Raw genomic sequence first — 22,513 nt, 5'->3', positions numbered from 1 at the left:
TTGAACTGTCATGGCGGCGAGAGCAACGCAGTCAGCTAACAACCAATCTTGAAACCAACACAGTTGTAAACCTCACTTACCACTGTTCTAAGACTTTACGAATCCCAAATCTTTACATTGGCCGGAGCTAAACTTGGCGTCATCGCAACTGCCCCCTTCTGGACTCACAATAACGCGCCCGCTCAAGACGCGCCATGGGACCCTCCACCCAAGAGGACCAAGAGTCGGGTTGCTGCAAAAGGCGCCCATTAAACGGTAGCACCTTCGATTAGTCACTGACTGCACTGCTCTCCTACCAAACTGCGCCTTGTCATAAGAAGAAGAATTAAACAGGAACATAAATACAACTGTTCAGGGCGGGAGGGGGGTATCTGCAGACCAGGAACCAAGAGAGAGCCAGCCCACCCACACACTATGATTTATCCTTTATCAGCCCCTCCCCCTTCTAACTACGATTGGCTGGCAATGATAATAATTTAACTCTTAAGGGCTTGTGTTGTCAACTATAACACAATATTTTAATTGCCCTCAGCTTAAGGCTTCACTTTAACTAGTTTCTTTGCCTTGAGCAGTCGCTGAGCTTTGTCTTCATCTGAGCCTTCATCGCTGTCAGATTAATAGATGCGGGCCCAGTCCTCTGTATCACAAATATAAGGTCTTGTTACAGAATGTTTAAGATATCAAATGGAAATCTCAAAAACCTCTGCAGTATCACACAAAGGAACTGATAAAGACAATGATTTAAATAGGAGTTATATTTAAACATATAAAACTATTTTAAAAATAATTCCCAAATATATTATTGTAAGCTACATAAGGCATACGTGCCCTCATTCTTTTCCACATCTGCCAGTGTGTAGTGCAAACTGTGACTTCACTCAGACATAGCTAATAAGCCTCCCCCCCCCCCCCCCCCCCATCTCGGCTGTGTCAGTTAAGACCTTACTGACACAGGATATTTTGTATTCTTTATTCATTCTTTTAAACAAACAAACAAACAATGCTAGCGATGTGTAAGAACTTTTGTGTTCTTTTACATGCAAAATGATGCCAGCATAATTATATGTGTGTCACGGTCACTAGGAGTCTTGACCCAGAATTTACCAGATGTAGCTTTAACCACCAGAGGCGCAGAGTCTAACACAGTGGCTGGTCTTCTCCAGGAACTCCCACAAGGAAGTATGGGTTTTAGCGGCTTCCACTGTGCAGGTCGCGGCTCCCTGGCGAGTATGGTAAATAGACGAATACAGCTATATATGATGAGAGCAAGGACTTCCCTGAGTTAGATAGGAGGAGGACTGCCAGAGGAATAGATAGTCTCTGACTAGTAGGAATAATAATAACACAGCGAGGATGATGACCAGTAGTAACTGGGAATGAGAAGTTCCAAAGTGCCTAGAATGCAGGTAAACTATAACAGACTGATACTCCACAGCTGAAGGCAAAGATAGACGAGCAGTCAATGATACAAAGTAGCAGGGAAGTCAGCGACTGGCAGATATTACTACAGAAGTAAAGTAGAAACTTAGTCCCAGTAATGGATATCATACAAGGTAGCGTGGAACGATCTGTGAATGGCAGGCAATACCACTGGCATGGAGTAGAGACTTGTCCAGTTGCAGATAAGGTACGAGGTAGCGTGGAGTGGTCTGTGGCTGACAGGTATTACCACTGGTGTGGAGTAGAGACTTGTCCAGGTGCAGATAAAGTACGAGGTAGCGTGGAGTAGTCTGCGGCTGACGGGTATTACCACTGGCGTGGAGTAGAGACCTGTCCAGGTGCAGATAAAGTACAAGGTAGCGTGGAGTGGTCTGTGGCTGACAGGTATTACCACTGGCGTGGAGTAAAGACTTGTCCAGGTGCAGATAAAGTACAAGGTAGCGTGGAGGGGTCTGCGGCTGACGGGTATTACCACTGGCGTGGAGTAGAGACTTGTCCAGGTGCAGGTAAGATACGAGGTAGCGTGGAGTGGTCTGTGGCTGACAGGTATTACCACTGGCGTGGAGTAAAGACTTGTCCAGATGCAGGTAAGATACAAGGTAGCGTGGAGTGGTCTGCAGCTGACAGGTATTACCACTGGCGTGGAGTAGAGACTTCATAGAAGGGACCCTCAGGCAAGAATGAAGACCAAGAGCAGGCAAAGGTAATAGGGCAACAGGTGTCTTAAATAGTGAGGAGTAATTAGTTATCCAATGAGAAGAGGAACAAGGTTTTAACAGTCTGTAGGTCTGCGCATGCGTAAACTCCTGGTCAAGATGGCGGACGGCCACGGCGCAAGACAGGCGCCGGCAAGATGGGGAGAGACCTAAGTTCTTGAGCCAGAGGAACTAACAGTCCGGTGAGGGACAATGTGTTATTATTTTAATCCCATTAAGGTCTATAGAAACATTTCTGGATGCAATTTACTAGTTGCCTGACAAAGCATCACACAGGAAAGTGCAGTGAGTGTGTCTGATATTCGCTATGTTACATACTTGCCAGTGCAGGGAACTAACAGCTAAAGAAAGCATCACCCAATAACCTGACACTATCCACAACTTCAGAGGGGTTGGGTACGGTTGAACGATGCCTGTAACCCCGACAAGGAGAAGGTCCACAACTAAAAGCTGAAAGTAGCAAAACCCGATTTTAATTTAAGCAGACTTACTATAAAAGTGACGGTGCAGCTCTCCGATGGGACCACAAGGCTGATGGCATGTTATTCCGAATGGAGATGTGTCCGTCAGTACAGTTTCACATCATCGCGACATGTGTCAATGTTAATTTAAAGGGGCAATGGCGGGACCACGCAGGTTAAGTGTTTAAACACTTAACATGCGTGGTTTAAACACTTAACCTGGGTGGTACCAGCATTGCTCCTTTAAATTAACATTGACACATGTCGCGATGACGTGAAACTGTACTGACGGACACCTCTCCATTCGGAATAACTTGCCATCAGCCTTGTGGTCCCATCGGAGAGCTGTCATATTCAGTTATTTGCATAAAATGCTAAATCTTCAATTTAGTTGTCACTTAATACAGATTTAAATGAATGCTGAATTAAAATTACAAAGAGGCCACAATGCAAATATGTCACTATATAACAGAAGTTAGCAGGTACTGCTGTGTTTGTAGAGAAATAGTTTGAATAGACGTCGTCAAAAAAGGCATTAATGCAGCATGTCTCTTATGTTTACAGTCTCTTTCAGTAAGCAATTGTAAATTAGAGTTAACCAATGAAATTAATATTAAAAGAAAAAAGTCCACTCTCTTACCTTAATCATTTCTTCTGGGTTACGTCCTGCCACTGGATGGATCCTGATCGTCTGGGTCTTCGAGAACTTGTCTGCAAGAGACAGCGTCATCTTCCTGTGAGTGGCGCTGTCTGTAGAATGAGGCCTAAGCAGAAGAAATAAATGTGAACATAAATATCAGAGGGCTTTGTCACCGTCACATTTATAGTGACTGTATTAAGAAAAATCCAAGAGGGTGTATTTAGGCAGAGGAGAGCTCCTCTTGGCAGCCTATTTCACACCATGTGTTGTATCCCTTAGCAAACAATCTAATTCTGCTGCTATTTGTCTACTATGGTTCAGAATATGAAACCACTGATTGGTTCTTAGGGTTACAGCAGATCCCTGCACAGAACACCATTTTATTTTATTAATTTTAATCATTTGATATGAAACATGCTGTCTAGTCTACTGCAGCTCATTGAAACACAAACACAGGCAGTATATAATGGAAGCTTCATGGTAACCATTATTTGTTTTCACAGGGAGACTTTCTCTATTTCTTTCTGTGTATAATGCAAACTGACTTCACTTAGATATAGCTAATAAAGGAATAGTGCCACCTGCAGGACATGTAAGGAGTAACAGTCAGCTGATCTAGCAGTCTTCTAAACATGTTTTACAGTAGAGTAATTCCTGTGAGTCCACAGTTAAGATCAGATTCCTGCACAATCATTACATTTTACAAAATATATTCATAATTAATGGACTGATCACAATACCTCAATAAGTAGCAACTCCTTGTTGTCCATTACATAAACTGAAAATCATGAAACTACAAAAATCTGTTTTAATTCTTTTTTGTCTAATTTGTCTAAACCATCTTTGGGCCCTGTTAAATTAACATTTTTATCCCCAATTCTACCCTCCATGTATTTTTATAACCTATAAGTCACATAACTCACTGCCGCAGAATCATGCTGGAGAACTCTGTGATTTAATATGGAAAAGGGACTCTAATTCTAATTCAGTATATGTGTAGTGCTTATAAATATATATATATATATATATATATATATATATATATATATATACTTGTCATATATTTCAAATGGTAAGACTACTAAGTGTACACCTACCTGAATGTAAGCTTGGTCTTCAGTACAGCCTGACCCTGCAGACCGGTTGCTTGTCTGATAAAAATATGGTTTTTGTTCCCTTGTAATGGGGCTTTGATCACATCTAAAACTTCATTCCCCAAGTGTAAGGTCATGCTATAAGATACAGAATAATGTTGATGCAAAACCAAGGAAATAAATGTAGAAGCAAAATTACCACAATGATCATGAAACTTACCTGCCATCAGACCATTTAACAAAACGTGCATTACTCTCTCTTATATCATTTCCTTTCTCATCCTGACGCGTTCTCCATCGGATTGTATTTTCAACCTATTTCAAAGAAACAAATGCAAAAATTACTTACATACAAAGGGTTACGCTGTACAGACCATGTTGGTTCCTTGGAAAACACATCTCATGTCCACACATAACAGACATGTTTCTTCTAAAATACTCCTCAAGGAGAAGGATGAACTGCTGCAGTTGTGAAGAATAGTAAGTGATTTAAACTGAAGCAGATAAAAAAAACTAGAGTCTGGCAAACTGGCCAAGCAGCTGAATATATGGGAGCAGGTTCACTCATTTGATTGTTTTTATTTAAAAATTTTTACAGAGATGCAAGGTCCATGTTGATGATCTGTGTTGATGATCAGTATCACTGGTCTTGCACAATGGGAGAAACAGGCACTGCAGATACGCCTCCCAGAAGGCCTAATAGTGCCTGATTCCTTCTCTACATACCTAATAAGCTGTGTGAAATAACCCTTACTGTACTCAGGCTATGCCATCCAGCCACTCCTCACCCCTGTTCCCTCTCACTACATGTTAAGAGACTGTCTGCATACAGACTGAGACCTTGGCCATCTACCCGTTGTGTGTAGATCATTCTACACAATGTTTATTTCTTGGTCCCAACCTTCTCCTAATTGCTTGAAAACCAAGCTGGTTTTCAGAAAATGAGAATCAGCATATTCCAAATAGTAATATATATTATATTATATTATATTATACTATATTATATTATATTATATTATATGTATGTAGTGGAGTTTTAGTGCCTTAGATTTTAGTGACATTAACAGTCAGACAATCCACATGTAAAGGTTTAAACCAGTCTGGTTGACTTTTATTTTGCTTTCTGGTGAGTGAGCAGTCAAACAATAACATTAAAAAAAGCTGTAACATATACACACACACGGAGGAAAATAGCAAAATAGCTCCCTTCACAGACTCTACCAGTCACCTTCTCGCTATATTGATTTGATTTAGATTTCTCTTCTGTTCATTCACTTTGCATTTTGTTAATCGATAAAAATAAACTATTGACACCTCTATTTTTGAAAGCATTCTTACTCTGTGGCCTTTTTTCCACACCTGCCTAAAACCTTTGCACAGTACTGTATAATTGAAACTAATCTTAATAAAGACTGAGGTTAAACAAAAAACAGTGAATCAGAACTCATATCTGTAACACTCATCAGTGCTCAAGTAAATGAAAGTACTTTGCTGACCAACCCCTTTAACCAGTTCACGTGGTACGTAGGAATTACCCTGCACACATTGACATGAGTGCAATTTACCAATGGAGAAAAATATTTTGTTGCACAAATATAATAATATAACTTTATGGACTCCAAACAAATGCAATAAACACATACCTTGAGTCTCAGCCTACTTTTACCTTCTTCATCCAACATTTCTTCATTTTCAAGCTCGTCTTCATAATATTGGGGATCAAAAGGTCTAAATTGAAAAATAACAACTCTAGTCAGAAAATGATTATAAACCAAACTGCGAGCCATCTTGAAACACATGGATTTGTGTTATGGTTACATTTTACCGTATTTTACCTAGGCTCAACACTGAGAAAGTTGGGAAGCTTGACAAAATGCAAGTCATTCCCCAGGTCTGTGTTCACTTTGGGGATTTCTACTTCTGTCCTGGTCTCAGGGACTATTTTATCCTCTGGCTGAGCCTGATCCAGTCCATCTTCATCCTGGAGTAGTATGCACATTATACAGGTTATGAGGAGAACATACACTATATAGTCTTGTATCTCAGTCCCACATAAATAAAAAACTTTGACTACTAAATACTTCTGTATGAATTACAAACATGTACACAGAGAGGTGTCATGAAATGGATGTTTTCAGCTTTTTATTAACACAAAAAGGCAAGATGTTTGTAGGTACATCTGTGAAATAGAAATGATTGGCAACAAGTGTATAAGAACTGAAGGCATCTGCCAGGAAGTGTTGGCATGGAATGGGTTAGCAACTAAATTTAAATACCAAGATAAGGCCTAGAGTGGATAGCATTTTTGGGAACCCATAAGGCAGTCCTGGTAAGGGTCACCACAACATAACAAAGGGTCATCTACAGCACATACAGAGACGTGATCTGAAGTGGGTGACACCAACGTAGGGTTGGTCTAGAGAGGGGCATATGTTCGAACAACATCTATGGAAATATACCAAGATGTACCATGAGCTCAGTGATGTTTATAGGTACATACCAAGGACTGGCCTGGAGTGGGAGGCTTTTCTCCATCACTGCCTGAAGAAATATCATCTGTATCTCCAAACAGATCAGCAGCATCTCTGTTTCCCACTATTCAAAACAGAACGTTTATTGTAAAACAAAAAAAAAGGATGTATGTAGAAATATATAATACAAATTATATTAAGTTGGGTGTAACATAAGTGGTGGGAAAAAAAGACAAATCTCTGAATATATATTAACCTAAAAGCAAAGGTTTCCCCGCAGCTCTGGATTGTACAGGAATGCAAAAAATAATAAATACAAATCATAAGCCAACATTATGACAATAAGTATATAAAGGAATAAAAACAAGTCTGTTTTTTGACAAGTATTATTGTTAACTTTATAATTAAACAATTAAGTTTGAAAACAATATTGATTTACATGAGGAAAATGTTTTATGTTAGTGTGCACAATACCTTTGGGGATCTCTCCATCACTATCCATCTCAAAGTCTGATACAATTACTTTCTTATGCCTAAATCGCACAACTTCTTCTTCTTCACTGCCACTGCCACTGCTATTCTCCAGAAAATAGCTTGGGTAAGCATAGTTCCCATAGCAACCACATTCTAGCCCTTTATCTAGTACATTCTAGAATGTGATGTCTAGAACCTGATTAGTAGCTATGGGCAACACCTCCACTTTTCCGTTTGGCCTGGTCTTTAAGCATAAATGTAAGATACCCACTTTGAAGAGTGGCAGACCACACAGTCAGCTCTTTGTTTAAGATGAGTAAAGGTGTGCTGAAACTTTGTTCAAGCTGAATTTAGTAGCAGAACAGGTCAGAGGTGTGTAGGGGCTGGCTGGCAAAATTTAGCCCATAGGGAGTGAGACTCAGCTCAGCAGCTTATTATAAACATTTTAAAGGAAAATAATTGCAGGTAGCCCAGCAGCAACCCAGTCCAACGTAACCCACTATGGGACGGGCCTGGCGGACAGATGCCGCCCTGCCCCCAGCCAGCCCAAGGAGGTGTGTGCAGTTCTAGTGAATCCACCAAGTCCCGTAGGAACCTTGCGCGAGGTGACTCTGCCCGCTGTACAGGCAATTACGGTGCAGAAATCTTACCACATATTTGCTTACACCTCAGTGAGGTCCAAGCACAAATGAGTGAAGATTTTAACTAGGAACATCCCACGGATGAACCTCTCATGAGGTTCCCAGGGGGCTTCACTTTTTTTCTTATAATTGAAGCTTAATGCATTGTGAATAAAAATGTTGCAATTCTAATAAAAATATACACAAAAATAACAGAATATCAACTTAGTGGTAGAATACCAATACTAGTCACCAAAACATCAAAAGTCCATGTTCACTAAAACATAGAATACAATTTTAAGTAAGCCCAGGGGGCAGGGTGAGGTAATAACTCCTGATTTACTACAAGGTAAATAAAAGTCCTCCAGCGATCACTCTAAGTTCATACTAAGACGTACGTAGGAGGCATCTCTGGATCTGAGTTTGCTAATGAATGCGTAGAATACCAATATAACTGTCCCATACTTCGAAGAAGCGCTCTGCTAGTTTTTCCTTCTGAAACATAGTCTCCTCTCAACCCATTCAAGAAATGTAAAGCAGTTTCTCCTTATATAAAGAAAATGATGGGGGGCTACTTTGTATCCCATTTTGGAGCATTTTTTCTGCGCTAATGACTATTAAGAACTTCCTTCCTCCTTTTGTGATTCTCTACCCCTGCAGGAAAGCCCCCAGTACTGGCCAATGTGGAGTGGACGGGACATGGTTAACTAAATAGTTTCATCCAGAAAATTTGGACAATGGGGCAGACCATTGGCAATGGTAAAGATCTGGCTCACTCTGATTATATTTGGGACAGGAGGGTGAGAGACCCAAAAGGAGTGGGTGGAGATAAGTTTTGGGTTTTGGGCAATACAGTCAAAAATAACTCATTATAAAGTACTTAGCATTAGAAGCTAGGAGGAGTAGAATAGGTGTTGTCAGCGGCAGGCTGGGCTGGGGGGCAAGGGGGCATCTGCCTCCCGGACCGATCCCCTAGTAGGCTACCTTGGGCTGGGTCACTGGGCCACCTGCATTTTTTTTCTTTCAAAATGTTCCTAACAGGCTGCTGAGTCAAGTCTTGCCAACCCCCCGGGCTCAAATTTGCCAGCCCCCCCTGGGTATTGTAAGAGATGGAAAGCGAGAAAACCCCAGAGAGATTCCTGAGATTATAACAATAAGTACATAAAGGGATAAAAACAGGTCTGTTTTTTGATTGCCAAGAATTGTAGTTAACTTTATGATTAAACAATTAACTTTGAAAACAAGGTTGATTTACATGAGGAAAATGTTTTATGTCGGTGTGCACAATACCTTTGGGGACCTCTCCATCACTATCCATCTCAAAGTCTGATACTATTACTTTCTTATGCCTAAATCGCACAACTTCTTCTTCTTCACTGCCACTGCCACTGCTATTCTCCAGAAAATAGCTTGGTTAAGCATAGTTCCCATAGCAACCACATTCTAGCCCTTTATCTAGTACATTCTAGAATATGATGTCTAGAACCTGATTAGTAGCTATGGGCAACACCTCCACTTTTCCGTTTGGCCTGGTCTTGAAGCATAAATGAAAGATATCCACTTTGAAGAGTGGCAGACCACACAGTCAGCTCTTTGTTTAAGATGAGTAAAGGTGTGTTGAAACTTTGTTCAAGCTGAATTTAGCAGCAGAATAGGTCAGAGGTGTGTAGGGGCTGGCTGGCAAAATTTAGCCCATAGGGAGTGATACTCAGCTCAGCAGCTAATTATAAACATTTTAAAGGAAAAAAAGAGGATTTTTGTACTTACGTTAAATCTCTTTCTCCGAGTCCATCTGGGGGACGCTGCTATCTTGGGGTTTTCTGAGGGCGTTGGAGTTGGCACTTAAACAGTTAAGAACTAAACTTGCTGCTGACTCCTCCCCTCTGCAACCCCATCCACCTCAGTTAATACTAAAGTCCCAAGAAAAAATTGGGCAAGTCTAACTAACTAAAATAACAGCAAAAGGGAGGGAACGCAGTGTCCCCCAGATGGACTCGGAGAAAGAGATTTAACGTAAGTACAAAAATCCTGTTTTCTCCATCATCCATTCTGGGGGACACTGCTACCTTGGGGACCTTCTAAAGTAGCCCCTCTAAGGGTGGAATTAATTGGTCTACAAGGTAAGGCTCCTAATTCAGATACTCTTCTAGCTGAAGCGATGGCTAAGAGAAAAGCAACTTTCCATGTCGCAAATCTGATGTCAGCCGATTCCAGAGGCTCGAAAGGAGGATGTTGTAGAACATTCAAAACTAAATTTAAATTCCATGGGGCCAAAGGAGGAGTATAATTAATTGGTCTACCTGCTTGTAATACATTTTTGCCAAAATCGGTGTCAGAAGACGCATAAATGTTGAATTTGTAAAACTGAGTAAAAGTATGAACAGAAGTCCAGGTAGCTGCCCTACACAGTTGATCCACAGAAGCCGCATGACGAGCAGCCCAAGGTGCCCCCACCGCACGGGTAAAGTGTGCCACGACAACTTTTGGCACAGGCCGGTTCACACACATATAGACAGGCCTAATGACAGACTTAATCCAGCGTGCAATTGTCTGTTTTGGAAGCTGGCCATCCTCTCCTTGAAGAGTCGTAAAGCACGAAAAGAGAATCAGTTCTTAGACAAACAGAAGTCCTTTCCACGTATACTTTTAAAGCTCTGACCACATCCAGACTTATTGACAAAGACGGAGAAGAGGACCTAGGAGAGGACTCGTCTTCCTTAAAAGCTGGAACCACTATTTCTTGATTCATATGGAAACTTGAAACCACCTTTGGCAAAAAAGACTGAATTGTCCTGAGGACCGCTCTGTCCTCATGGAAAATTAAGTAAGGAACTCTACAAGGTAAGGCTCCTAATTCAGATACTCTTCTAGCTGAAGCGATGGCTAAGAGAAAAGCAACTTTCCATGTCGCAAATCTGATGTCAGCCGATTCCAGAGGCTCGAAAGTAGGATGTTGTAGAACATTCAGAACTAAATTTAAATCCCATGGGGCCAAAGGAGGAGTATAGGAAGGCTGCACATGCAGAACCCCCTGAAGAAAAGTATGAATATCTGACATGGAGGCCAAGCGGCGTTGAAAGAAAATAGACAGTGCAGAGACCTGAACTTTCAGGGAGCTTAATCTAAGACCCTTCTCTAACCCATCCTGGAGAAACACCAGAAACCGAGTTAGACACAGGATCATGACTATTACTTTCACACTATTGTACGTAAATCTTCCATATTCTATGGTAAATCTTTGCTGATACTGGTTTACGAGCTTTCATCAGGGTATCCACTACGCTAGATGAAAAACCTCTGGAGCTCCAGAGTTTGGCTTCAATAGCCACACCATTAAAGCCAAACGAGTTAAGTCCAGATAATGAAATGGACCTTGAATTAGCAGATCGGATCTCAGGGGAAGAACCCAATCCTGACCTTCTGCCATCTTCAAGATGTCTGTAAACCAAACTCGTCTTGGCCAATTTGGTGCTACTAGAATTACAGGATGCACTCCCATTCTTACTCTTCGCAGTACTCGTGAAATCATCGGAATTGGGGGAAAAAGATATCCCAGTTTGAAATCCCAATTCATTGACATTACATCCACTGTTACTGCTAAAGGATCTCTGGTTCTTGCGCAAAATCTTGGAACCTGATGGTTGTATCTTGATGCCATCAAATCCAGATCTGGAAGACCCCACATTTGAACTAGTTGCTGAAACACCTGTGGATGTAGAGATCATTCCCCTGGAAGGATTGCATTCCTGCTCAGATAATCCGCTTCCCAGTTTTTTTTGCGTCTTGAGTGTCTATCAATGCAAGAAACTCCAGAGGTTCCAAACCGTTTATCACCGAGTGGACTGATTCCATACGGAATTTGGTTACCCGAAGGTGAAGATTTAGATTTTTGAGGTTCAGAATCTCAGGGGAAGGTTATGAGGAGAACATTTAGCCCAATGGGAGTGAAACAGGTCAGAGGTGTGTAGGGGCTGGCTGGCAAAATTTAGCCCATAGGGAGTGAGACTCAGCTCAGCAGCTTATTATAAACATTTTAAAGGAAAATAATTGCAGGTAGCCCAGCAGCAACCCAGTCCAACGTTACCCCCTATGGGACGGGCCTGGCGGACAGATGCCCCCCTGCCCCCAGCCAGCCCAAGGAGGTGTGCAGTTCTAGTGAATCCATCAAGTCCCGTAGGAACCTTGCAGGAGGTGACACTGCTCGCTGTACAGGCAATTACGGTGCAGAAATTTTACCACATATTTGCTTACACCTCAGTGAGGTCCAAGCACAAATGAGTGAAGATTTTAACCAGGAACATCCCACTAATGAACCTCTCATGAGGTTGCTACAGGACTTCACTTTTTTTATAATTGAAGCTTAATGCATTGTGAATAAACAATTTTGTAATTCTAATAAAAATATACACAAAAATAACAGAATATCAACTTAGTCAGCAAAACATCAAAAATCCATGTTCACTAAAACATAGAATACAATTTTAAGTAAGCCCAGGGGGCAGGGTGAGGTAATAACTCATGATGTACTGCTACATAAATGGAAGTACTCCACCGATCACTCTAAGTTAATACTAAGGAGGCATCTCTGGATCTGAGTTTTCTAATGGATGGGTAGAATACCAATATAACTGTCCCATACTTCCAAGAAGCGCTCTGCTAGTTTTTCCTTCTGGAACATAGTCTCCTCTCAACCCATTCAAAAAATGTAAAGCAGTTTCTCTTCTCCTTATATAAAGAAAATGATAGGGGACTACTTTGTATCCAATTTTGGAGCATTGTTTTCTTAGCAGCTGCGCCAATGGCTATTAAGAACTTCCTTCCTCCTTTTGAGATTCTCTTCTCCTGTGGGAAAATCCACAGCACTGGCCATTCTATTATTACAGTGGTTCCCAAACTTTTGCAGTTCGCAGCACTCTTAGAGTCTCCATAATTTTTTCAAGACACCCCTCCAAAATAATTACAGAGCAGTCCCATTTTATAAGTAATTGGGTCAAAAAAACGTAATAAGTATTTAGGTCAGGACAGAAATACTTATTTAGTTGTATGCAAAAATAATACACATAAATCCAAAGGAAAAGAATATTTTTATATTTTTTTTTCAATCATATTTCTGTCAAAGAATAATTTACAGCAAACTCACACTGTGCCCTCCTTCATCCACACACTCTGTGCCCCTGCATCCACACACTCTGTGCTCCTGTCTCCACTCATTCTGTCCCTCTGCATCCACTCACTCTGTCCCTCTGCATGCACTCACTCTGCCCCCTCTGCCCCCTCACTCTGGCCCCTCTGCATCGTCACTCTGCCCCCTCTGCATGCTCAGTCTGCTCCCTCTGCATTCTCACTCTGCCCCCTCTGCATCCTCACTCTGTCCCCTCTGCATCCTCACTCTGCCCCCTCTGCATGCTCAGTGCCTCTTCCCTATACCTGTATGCAGAGTGTCACACAATCTTGCTTCAAACTTAGGGCAGATAACGTCATAAAAGGTTTACTTTTAAAGAAAATTATTTAAACATCTTGGGACTGATTCATTAAGGAAAGTTAAAGAAAGAATTGAGCAAGTTTTCTTACTCACGTTTTCTGGACAAAACCATGTTTTGTTTATTATTTAGCACATAAGGAAAATACTGGTTGTTTTTCATGTAGCACACAAATACTTCATAGCATATTTGTACACTGAAATTTAAAGTTGATCTAGGACATGTCCTACCACAAATATAAATCTGCCATCACATTTTAAATTTATCTCCTCCTCCAATGCAACATGGTTTTGCCTTACCTCCTTCCTTTTGCTTAACTTTCCTTAATGAATCAAGCCCCTTGCTATGAAGTATGTTTCACCTACAGCCATGGCCAAAAGTTTTGAGAATTACACAAATATTATTTTTCACAGAGTCTGCTGCCTCAGTTTTTATGATGGCAATTTGCATATACTCTAGAATGTCATGAAGAGTGATCACATGAATTGCAATTAATTTCAAAGTCCCTCTTTGCCATGACAATGAACTTTATCCCAAAAACAAGATTTCCACTGCATTTCAGTTGACATTAGGTCAGTGATTTTCTCATTAACACAGGTGAGAGTGTTGACGAGTACAAGACTAGAGATCACTCTGTCATGATGATTGAGTTAGAATAACAGACTGGAAGCTTTAAATGGAGGGTGGTGTTTGAAATCATTGTTCCTCTTCTGTTAACCATGGTTACTGCAAGGAAACATGTGCAGTCATCAATGCTTTGCACAAAAAGGGCTTCACAGGCAAGGATATTGCTGCTAATAACATTGCACCTAAATCAACCATTTATCGGATCATCAAGAACTTCAAGTAGAGAGGTTCAATAGTTGTGAAGAAGGCTTCAGGGTGACCAAGAGCGTCCAGCAAGAGCAAGGACTGTCACCTAAAGTTGATTCAGCTGAGGGATAGGGGCACTACCATTGAAGAGCTTACTTAGGAATGGCAGCAGGCAGGTGTGAGTACATCAGCATGTACAGTGAGGCGAAGACTTTTGGGGGATCTCCTGGTGTCAAGAAGGCCAGCAATGCAGTCACTTTTCTCCAGGAAAAACATCAGGGACAGACTGATATTCTGAAAAAGGTATTGCTTGGGGCATCTGGAAAAATGCTTGTCCGGAGAAGGAAAGGTGAGCGCTACCATCAGTCTTGTGTCATGCCAACAGTAAAGCATCCTGAGACCATTCATGTGTGTGGTTGCTTCTCAGCCAAGGGAGTGGGCTCACTCACAATTTTGCCTAAGAACACAGCCATGAATAAAGAATGGTACCAAAACATCCTCCAAGAGAAATTTCTCCCAACCAACCAAGAACAGTTTGGTGACAAGCAATGCCTTTTCCAGCATGATGGAGCACCTTGCCATAAGGCAAAAGTGATAACTAAGTGGGGGATAAAAACATCAACATTTTGGGTCCATGGCCAGGAAATTCCTCAGACCTTAATCCCATTGAAAACTGTGGTCAATCCTCAAGAGGGAGGTGGACAAGCAAAAAACCCACAAATTCTGACAAACTCCAAGCATTGATTAGGCAAGAATGGGTGGCCATCAGTCAGTATGTGGCCCAGAAGTTGATTGACAGCATGCCAGGGCGAATTGCAGAGTCTTCAAAAAGAAGGGTCAACATTACAAATATTGACTTTGCATAAACTTAATGTAATTATCAATTAAAGCCTTTGACACTTATGAAATGCTTGTAACTTTACTTCAGTATACCAAAGCAACATCTGACAAAAAGGTCTGAAAACACTGAAGCAGCAAACTTTGTGAAAATCAATACATGTGTCTTTCTCAAAACTCTTGGCCATGACTGTATGTTCTGGCACTTGGCTTGCAGTTTGAGGTGCCAGACGGGAACTAGAGACTCAGATTCCGGTAACTGCTGAGTGATGTGCATGTCTGGTCTGACTTTTATGTGTAAACTGGGTATATTTCTAGTGGTATCCCTTTCATGCCCTCGGGGTTGGCATCATCATCAGCAATGGGTGCGGCTCAGATGCTATATTTACCCGGTGCGCAGGATGCTGAGTTGCCAGATTATTGTTTGCCAGTCACTGCTATCTAATGTTCCTACTTATGTTATGCTGTGTACCAGGCTCTTGGATCATTCCTGACTATGAGTTCCTGTACTCCCTTGTACTTATCTGCTAGAACTAAATCTATTATGTGCCTTTAAACTACTAAAGGCACTCAAACGTTGTCACATGTGCTTTGGAAGTCTCCCTGTGCAGTTCTGTTGTCACTACTTTTGGATACTGCATTGCCACCAGCCATTGGAGTCCATTAATCTAAAGCAGAGGAGGGCTAGCAAATTTTAGCCCTGGGGGGCAAGACTTAACTCAACATCCTATTAGGAATATTTTAAAGGAAAAAAATGCAGGTGGCCCAGTGACCCACCAAAAGGTTGCCCACTAAGGGACTGGCCCGCAGCCCAGCCTGCCCCTGACCTAAAGTATTATCTGCACTGGTCATATGCAGTGAACATTACATAATTATCTGGACCCACATTAGAGATTATGAGGGAACCCCCTGCTGCACCAACTGAAACCATCCTTGGAAAAGCTATTCAAATGTGTCAAGCTCAGTTATCCATAATACATTCTAATTTGGATGAACTACAGGTGGCAATGTCTATGGCGTACCCTTTATCCTCTACAATACAAATGTCCTTTGCAGGCTAAGAATCACAAGCCACTGGAAAACGTTGTGTAACTCCTCTCTGGATAAACCACTTGAGTTTCACAGACAGTATTCCTTCACAAGAACTGTCAAATCCCTGCCCCTGCACTTACAGACTCTAGCTCTATGAGGAATTTTATTGATAGAAAGGTTGTTAGAAGTCATCAAATTCCAACTTTAACCAAGATGAAAAAATTGGAGACTATAAATGAATCACTAATTACTTCTAGACCTGTGGATCAAGAGGCAATGCCATTGTTGTTACAAATTCCTGTGTGGTTATAGATAAACAACACAGGGCGATGTAGATCGGTCCCCTAAACTCCTGGTGGTCTTGGGAATAGCTCGGCTTATAGTACTCAACACGTCTATTAATTGGATTACTAAGTAATTATTGTTCTTATTAGAATACTGAGAATTTCATTGTTTGCTCCCTACAAATAACACAATATCAGTAGGCTCAATTTCTTTTTCTAAACAACTTTTTATTGAAGATGTTCAAACATTTACAGAATGAAAACATTAAAGGAACAGTTGTCAGTTACAAGTACCAACAAGCAGTCGAGGCCACAGGAGAATCAAGAAAAACTTAAGATAAACACAATGAAAACGGGAACCGAAAATGGTATATAGGGGCAAATGTATGAGTAATAACATTGTTATTGTGATAAGTATTCCATTGTCATGTATATTTTTTTATTCTGAAAATAAGGTGGGATAAAGTTCATTTACAGCATTATATTAAATCCATTGGGGCATATTCAATTGTTGACGGTTTCCACCTCGGAAAAACTATTACCGTTATTACGTTAATACTAGCCGGATTTCAGCTCGCAGCTCCCTGAGCTACGAGCTGAAATCCAGCGTGAAAAGTACCGTAATAACGGTATTTACGTGCACTATTGCCGTAATGACGGTAATAGTGCGCGGGGCGCGTTACTTTTGGTTGTAATGCCAACAATTGAATATATGCCCCATTGTGTTCTTCTCTGAACATTAGAAGGTATTAGTTACATTCAATCGTTGATACATTGGTGTGATATATTCAAAGGGAGACCAGATCAGGGAAGAGTTATTAATAAATTGGAGGATCCTGTAGGAATCCTGTAAGAGTTTCATACCATTTTAATGAAAGCATCTCCAAATTTGTTCTTTAAAGGGAACAGGTAATGTAGTAATTTAGCTTTTCCAGGGTTCATATAATATCTGAAAATGGTTCACTTTCTGAAGAGATGCCTCCAACCAATCCATTCTCATAATAACTGTTTTCCATTAAACATTTCCAATGTAGGGGGAGCTCTGGATCCACATGAGAATACATATTCTAGCTGTTGCTGATGTTGCCATTATTATTATTATTATTATTATTATTATGTTCCTTTTTCCTCGTGTCCTAAATGGATGATAATGGAATTAAATTTAACTCTCTTATCAATATGAAGAATTTCAGAATGTGTTTGACAAAAGGCTAGTTGAATCATGCCTGGAATTCTATTCCTTTTGAACATATATATTTGCTATCTCAAATAGAGCTTATTACTCTTAAGGAGTATCTTGATGATAACCTAAGAATGGACTTATCGCACCTTCAACTTTACCTGCAGGTGCATCCACCTTCTTTGTAAACAAAGAAGATGAAGGTCTTCACTGTTGTGTGAACTACAGAGCCTTGAATGTCATAGCCATACAATATAGATACCCTCTAGCTCTTATCTCTGAATTGCTTGAAAGAATATGAACTGCCATGCTTTTTACCAAGTTGGACTTGAGAGGAGCCTATAATCTGGTTTAAACACACCTGGCTGATGAATAGAACACTGTCTTCCGAACAATATATGGACATTTTGAGTTTCTTGTGATCCCCGTTGGTCTCACCAATGCCCCAGACACTTTTCAAGATTTTGTTAATGATATCTAACAAGATATCCTGGACCTGTTTGCAATTATTTATATGGACAATATTCCTATTTTTTCACAGATTGTGTCCGAACACAGACACTATGTACAGAATGTCTGGAATGCATGTAAACAAATTGTCTACATGCCAAAAAAATGTGTTTTGAAACAGAATCTATTGAATCTATTGACTGTACCATATCGCAGAAGGGTTTTGAGAAGCACCCCATTAAAACTAAGGGTCTCAAAGAATAACCAGTACCCAAAGATTTGAAAGCAGCACAAACACCTCCTGGGGTTTGCATATTATGAAAGAAAGTTTATTAAAATCTTTTCTAAGATCGTAGAATGTATTTCTGCTTTGACCAATACACCAGTATAGTTCAGTTGGATTGTTCAAGCCCAAAAGGCCTTTTGTCATTTGAAAAGAGCATTCTAATTTGCCCTTGTATTGGTATATTTTGATTCTACGTGAATGTTCATCATGGAGGTGGATGCCTCAGAAACTGTGGCTGTGACTGTGTTGTAACAGAGACAAGGAGATATCAGTGATCAGTGATACATCTTTGCACTTACTTTTCTAACGGTAGAATTCAATTCCCTGCTATGAGCTGCCGGACATCACAGCAATGTATGGCTACATTCATTTTCGGGTACTATGGTACCCAAACACAGTGTCGGACTGGGGCATGGATGGCCCACCCGGGGACTGCAACACTAGGGGCCCACCACCAGAGGGGGTGTGGCCAGCCATCATACAGGCGAGACCAAATACTAGAGGGGGAGTGGTCAGCCCACGAAGGACAGCTAGCACCATAGTGTAGTATATTAAGAATGCAATGTGTATATAAAGAGTACACAGTCGACCTACTCATTAGATTGGGCAGAACAGTCACCAAAAATCAGGATTGTCCCACTAGACCAGGCTTGGCTAACCTGTGGCACTCCAGGTGTTGTAAAACTACAAGCCCCAGCATGCTTTGCCAATATATAGCAGCTTATTGCTGGAAGGGTATGCTGGGACTTGTAGTTTCACAACACCTGGAGTGCCACAGGTTAGCCAAGCCTGCACTAGACTCAGAACATATGACAGACTGTCCTACCTGTTCTTGTCACTTTTACCACCTGTGGTTGCTGTTTTCTTTAGTTGCGGCTTGCCTGAATCCTGGCATGTTGAGGGCCCTATTTGGAAAAAATAATGGGTACATTTAGAAAATTCCAACCAGCCCCAGGGTTAAATCAATAGGACCCACAATTAATAATTAAGCCTTCCTCCAGCCCCAACATTAAAGTAATAGTATTCCCATTTAATACACCTATTTCCCTCCCTCCAGACAGCCCCTGCAATAGATTAATCGCATTTACGTATAATAAATATATCTATTTCCCACAACCGTCACTGCCATTAAATAATTAATATTCACATTTAATAAATAGACCTCATGCTCCTCAAACTCAGCCCCACATTCAATTAATAGCCCCCAAACCACCCCATCTTAAATTAATAGTCCCCACTATAGAATTAAATTGCCCCACCATCACCCTACCAATAAATTAGCACCCATTATTTAGCCACCACCTACCACACAGACATTACATTGCCACAAGCCTGCTGTGCCATCACACAAACATTACTGTGCCCCTTAATCACCATGCTCTGCCTCCTTATGATCACACTGCGCCCTCCATGCTGCTTTTGCCCCCCCCACTTCTCCTGGCCCCCCTTCACCACCCTGTGCCATGCTGCTTTGGCCTCCCTTCACACTCTGCCATGCTGGTTTCACCCCCCTTCACACTCTGCCATGCTGTCTGTGCTCCCCCTTCACTCTCTACAATGCTGCCTTTACTCCCCCTTCACTCTGCCATGCTCCCCCCTTGCTTTCATTCCTTCACTTGCCTTTTCTATTTGCTTCTTTCTTCTCTTCTTCACTTCTCTCTTCTGTCTTATTGCCTCCTCTGCGCCGCTCCTCACTAAAAGTCAGGCGTGATGGCGTCACGCCCTACATTCAGTGCGAGCGGAGCAGAGAGGAGTCGGGGAGCACCGCAGTCATGTAAGTATTTTTACTTTTTCCGCTCCCCCCCACCAACAAAGGGGGATAGCCCGGTCCCTCGACGGGCCAGTCCGGCCCTGCCCAAACATGACATATTTTCCTCTGCACGTCTATGGAGTGCAAGGAAAAATCTGTGCTGTTATATCGCCACATAGTGCCTTTATGACTATTCTGGAGGCACCACGTGGCACTCTCTCCATATCAGATGCCATTTATTTTTTAATAGCTTTGATTTTATTGCAACTTACTGGCCTGGGTCTTGTAATAGGTATGCAGATGCCCTATCCAGGCAGTTTGAAGGCTTACAAGGTCCTATAAAAATTAATGTATTTTTCATAGTTATTTTCACTACTTAGTGTTGTTGTATAGCTGCTGCTACCAAGAAATGATGCAACCTCTGCAGCCTCAAGTTACAATATCCAGAGTTGCAAATACAACTAGATGGTTGTGCGACCAGACTTTCGAGTATTTGTTCCCACATCCTTTTTAAGGTACAAGATTATCCAACAGCATAATAATTTCAAGATTGCAGGGCATCTGGGACGAATTAAGTCCACTTATGCCAGAACAAAAGCATCCCTTTTGCGACCTGCAGGTTTGTTACAGTCACTTTCCATTCCATTTGGAACCTTGAAATATATTTCTATGGACTTTATTACCATATTGCCGTTGCCTGGAAACTGTAGTAGCTGATACCAGAACACAATTCTCAGTCCTGTTTTCAAGAAAAATTTGCAAGTCTTTGGGGTATATTTACTAAACTGTGGGTTTTTAAAAAGTGTAGATGTTGCCTATAGCAACCAATCAGATTCTAGCTGTCATCTTGTAGAATGTACTAAATAAATAAGTAGAATCTGTATGGTTGCTATTGGCAACATCTCCACTTTATCAAAGCCACAGTTTAGTAAATATACCCCATTGTGTATTTGTTTGGACTTTTTGTCAGCTTATCACCATTCAGTTGGCTAAACGGAAAGAGTGAATCTATGTTTAGAACAATATCTACGGATCTACATGGGGTTTTAACGGGATGACTGATTTGCTTTCTGCCGCAGAGTTTGAATACAATAATTCTGTATATGGTTCCACTAAGCAGAGTCCATTCTCCACTAATTATAGGTACCACACACAACTCATTGCTGATAATATCCTTGAGGGTGAAGTGCCAGTGGCAACAGATCTTCATAAGAGACTACAAAACAACTGGAAGATCTTAATACTTAGACTTTGTGAAGCTCAAGAGAGCTACAAATACCAAGCAGATATAATTCATAAATCCACTAAAATCTATTCAGTGGGAGATCAAGTGTGTTAGACCACTAATATCATAATTTATGACACCCTTCAGCTAAATTAGCTACATCGTCGGATGCAGTCAAGCTTTGTTTCTCTTCTTCCATGCAAAAAAAAGTCATTCTTCCATTCATCGTTTTCACCTGTCACAGATTAAGTCAGCAGTGCCACCATCCTCTCAACCCCCCCCCCCCCCCCTCCCATTAATGTTAAGTTTATATTGGAATCTTATTCCATGGGAAGTTGTAGTATATCATCCCTTCAATTTGATATAGCCTTGATGATAAATCATTGGAACCTGATGGGAATGTTCAATCTGCTAAATTGTAAGGCTAGAGCACCTGGAAGTCACTTCCTGAGGGGGGGGATACTGCCACACATTGCAGCAATCTTGGTTCAATCCCAGGACAGAGTCATGTAAGATTTGCCCTTAAAGCCAATTACTTTGAATATTGGCAGTATGTGAAAGGGTACTGGATATGGGGTTCCTGGAGCTGCTTCTAGGCTGCATTGTCTGGTCTGGTTTCTATGTGTAAACAGCATGTAGGCGCCCTGGTTGACAGATTATTGTGTTCCAGCCACTGGTGTCTAGTATTCCTACTTGTTTCCTATGTTATGCTGTGTACTAGAACATTGGATCATTCCTGACTATGCGTACTGGTTCTCCCTTGTGCTTACCACCTGTGCCATTAACTCTGTGTGTCCTGAACCAAGAAACATTGTTTTCAGTAGTTGCTAACATTGCCAATACTGAGACCAGTGAAGTTATCAGAGTTCTTGTTTCTGTTCTGACTACCTGGCTTATCAGACCTTTGGCTTATGACATTACTACTATTATAGTTCGCTTCGAAACATTAACCCTTTACCCTTCTCACCATTATTAGTGCTTATCTGCTAGCACTAAAACTATTATGGTCATTTATTTTTTAAGGCATTCACATCTGCTTTGGAAGCCTCACTGTGTTGGTGCACTACTGTTGTCCCTACTTTTGGACCCTGCATTGCCACGAGCCATCGTGGTCCATTTGCAGTGAACATGACACCTAGCTAGTAATACTCACTTACACTTCTCCTCTTTAATTATGAATTTTACTTAATCCCCCCTTTTTAACAATAGTACTTTAGTAGGAGCCATGTTCTGTGTTTATCACAAATAGCAGGGAAATCT

At 41.2% G+C, this 22,513-nt stretch overlaps 1 protein-coding gene across 1 annotated transcript in view; it reads right to left on the bottom strand.

Moving 5' to 3' along the window:
* Window positions 1-559: 559 nt before the first annotated feature.
* Window positions 560-22,513, bottom strand: part of LEO1 (LEO1 component of Paf1/RNA polymerase II complex) — a 47,849-nt gene continuing 25,895 nt past the window's right edge. The window contains exon 11 of the mRNA XM_075208002.1: window positions 560-637. Coding sequence (XP_075064103.1) covers window positions 615-637 — 23 coding nt within the window. The 3' untranslated portion in view covers window positions 560-614. The remainder of the gene's footprint in view (window positions 638-22,513) is intronic.

This window comes from Mixophyes fleayi, chromosome 4 (genome assembly GCF_038048845.1).
Source record: "Mixophyes fleayi isolate aMixFle1 chromosome 4, aMixFle1.hap1, whole genome shotgun sequence".
Classification (NCBI taxonomy): Eukaryota; Metazoa; Chordata; class Amphibia; order Anura; family Limnodynastidae; genus Mixophyes; species Mixophyes fleayi.
The sequence above is the reverse complement of the archived record's forward strand: the minus strand, read 5'-3'. Positions and strand labels throughout refer to the sequence as shown.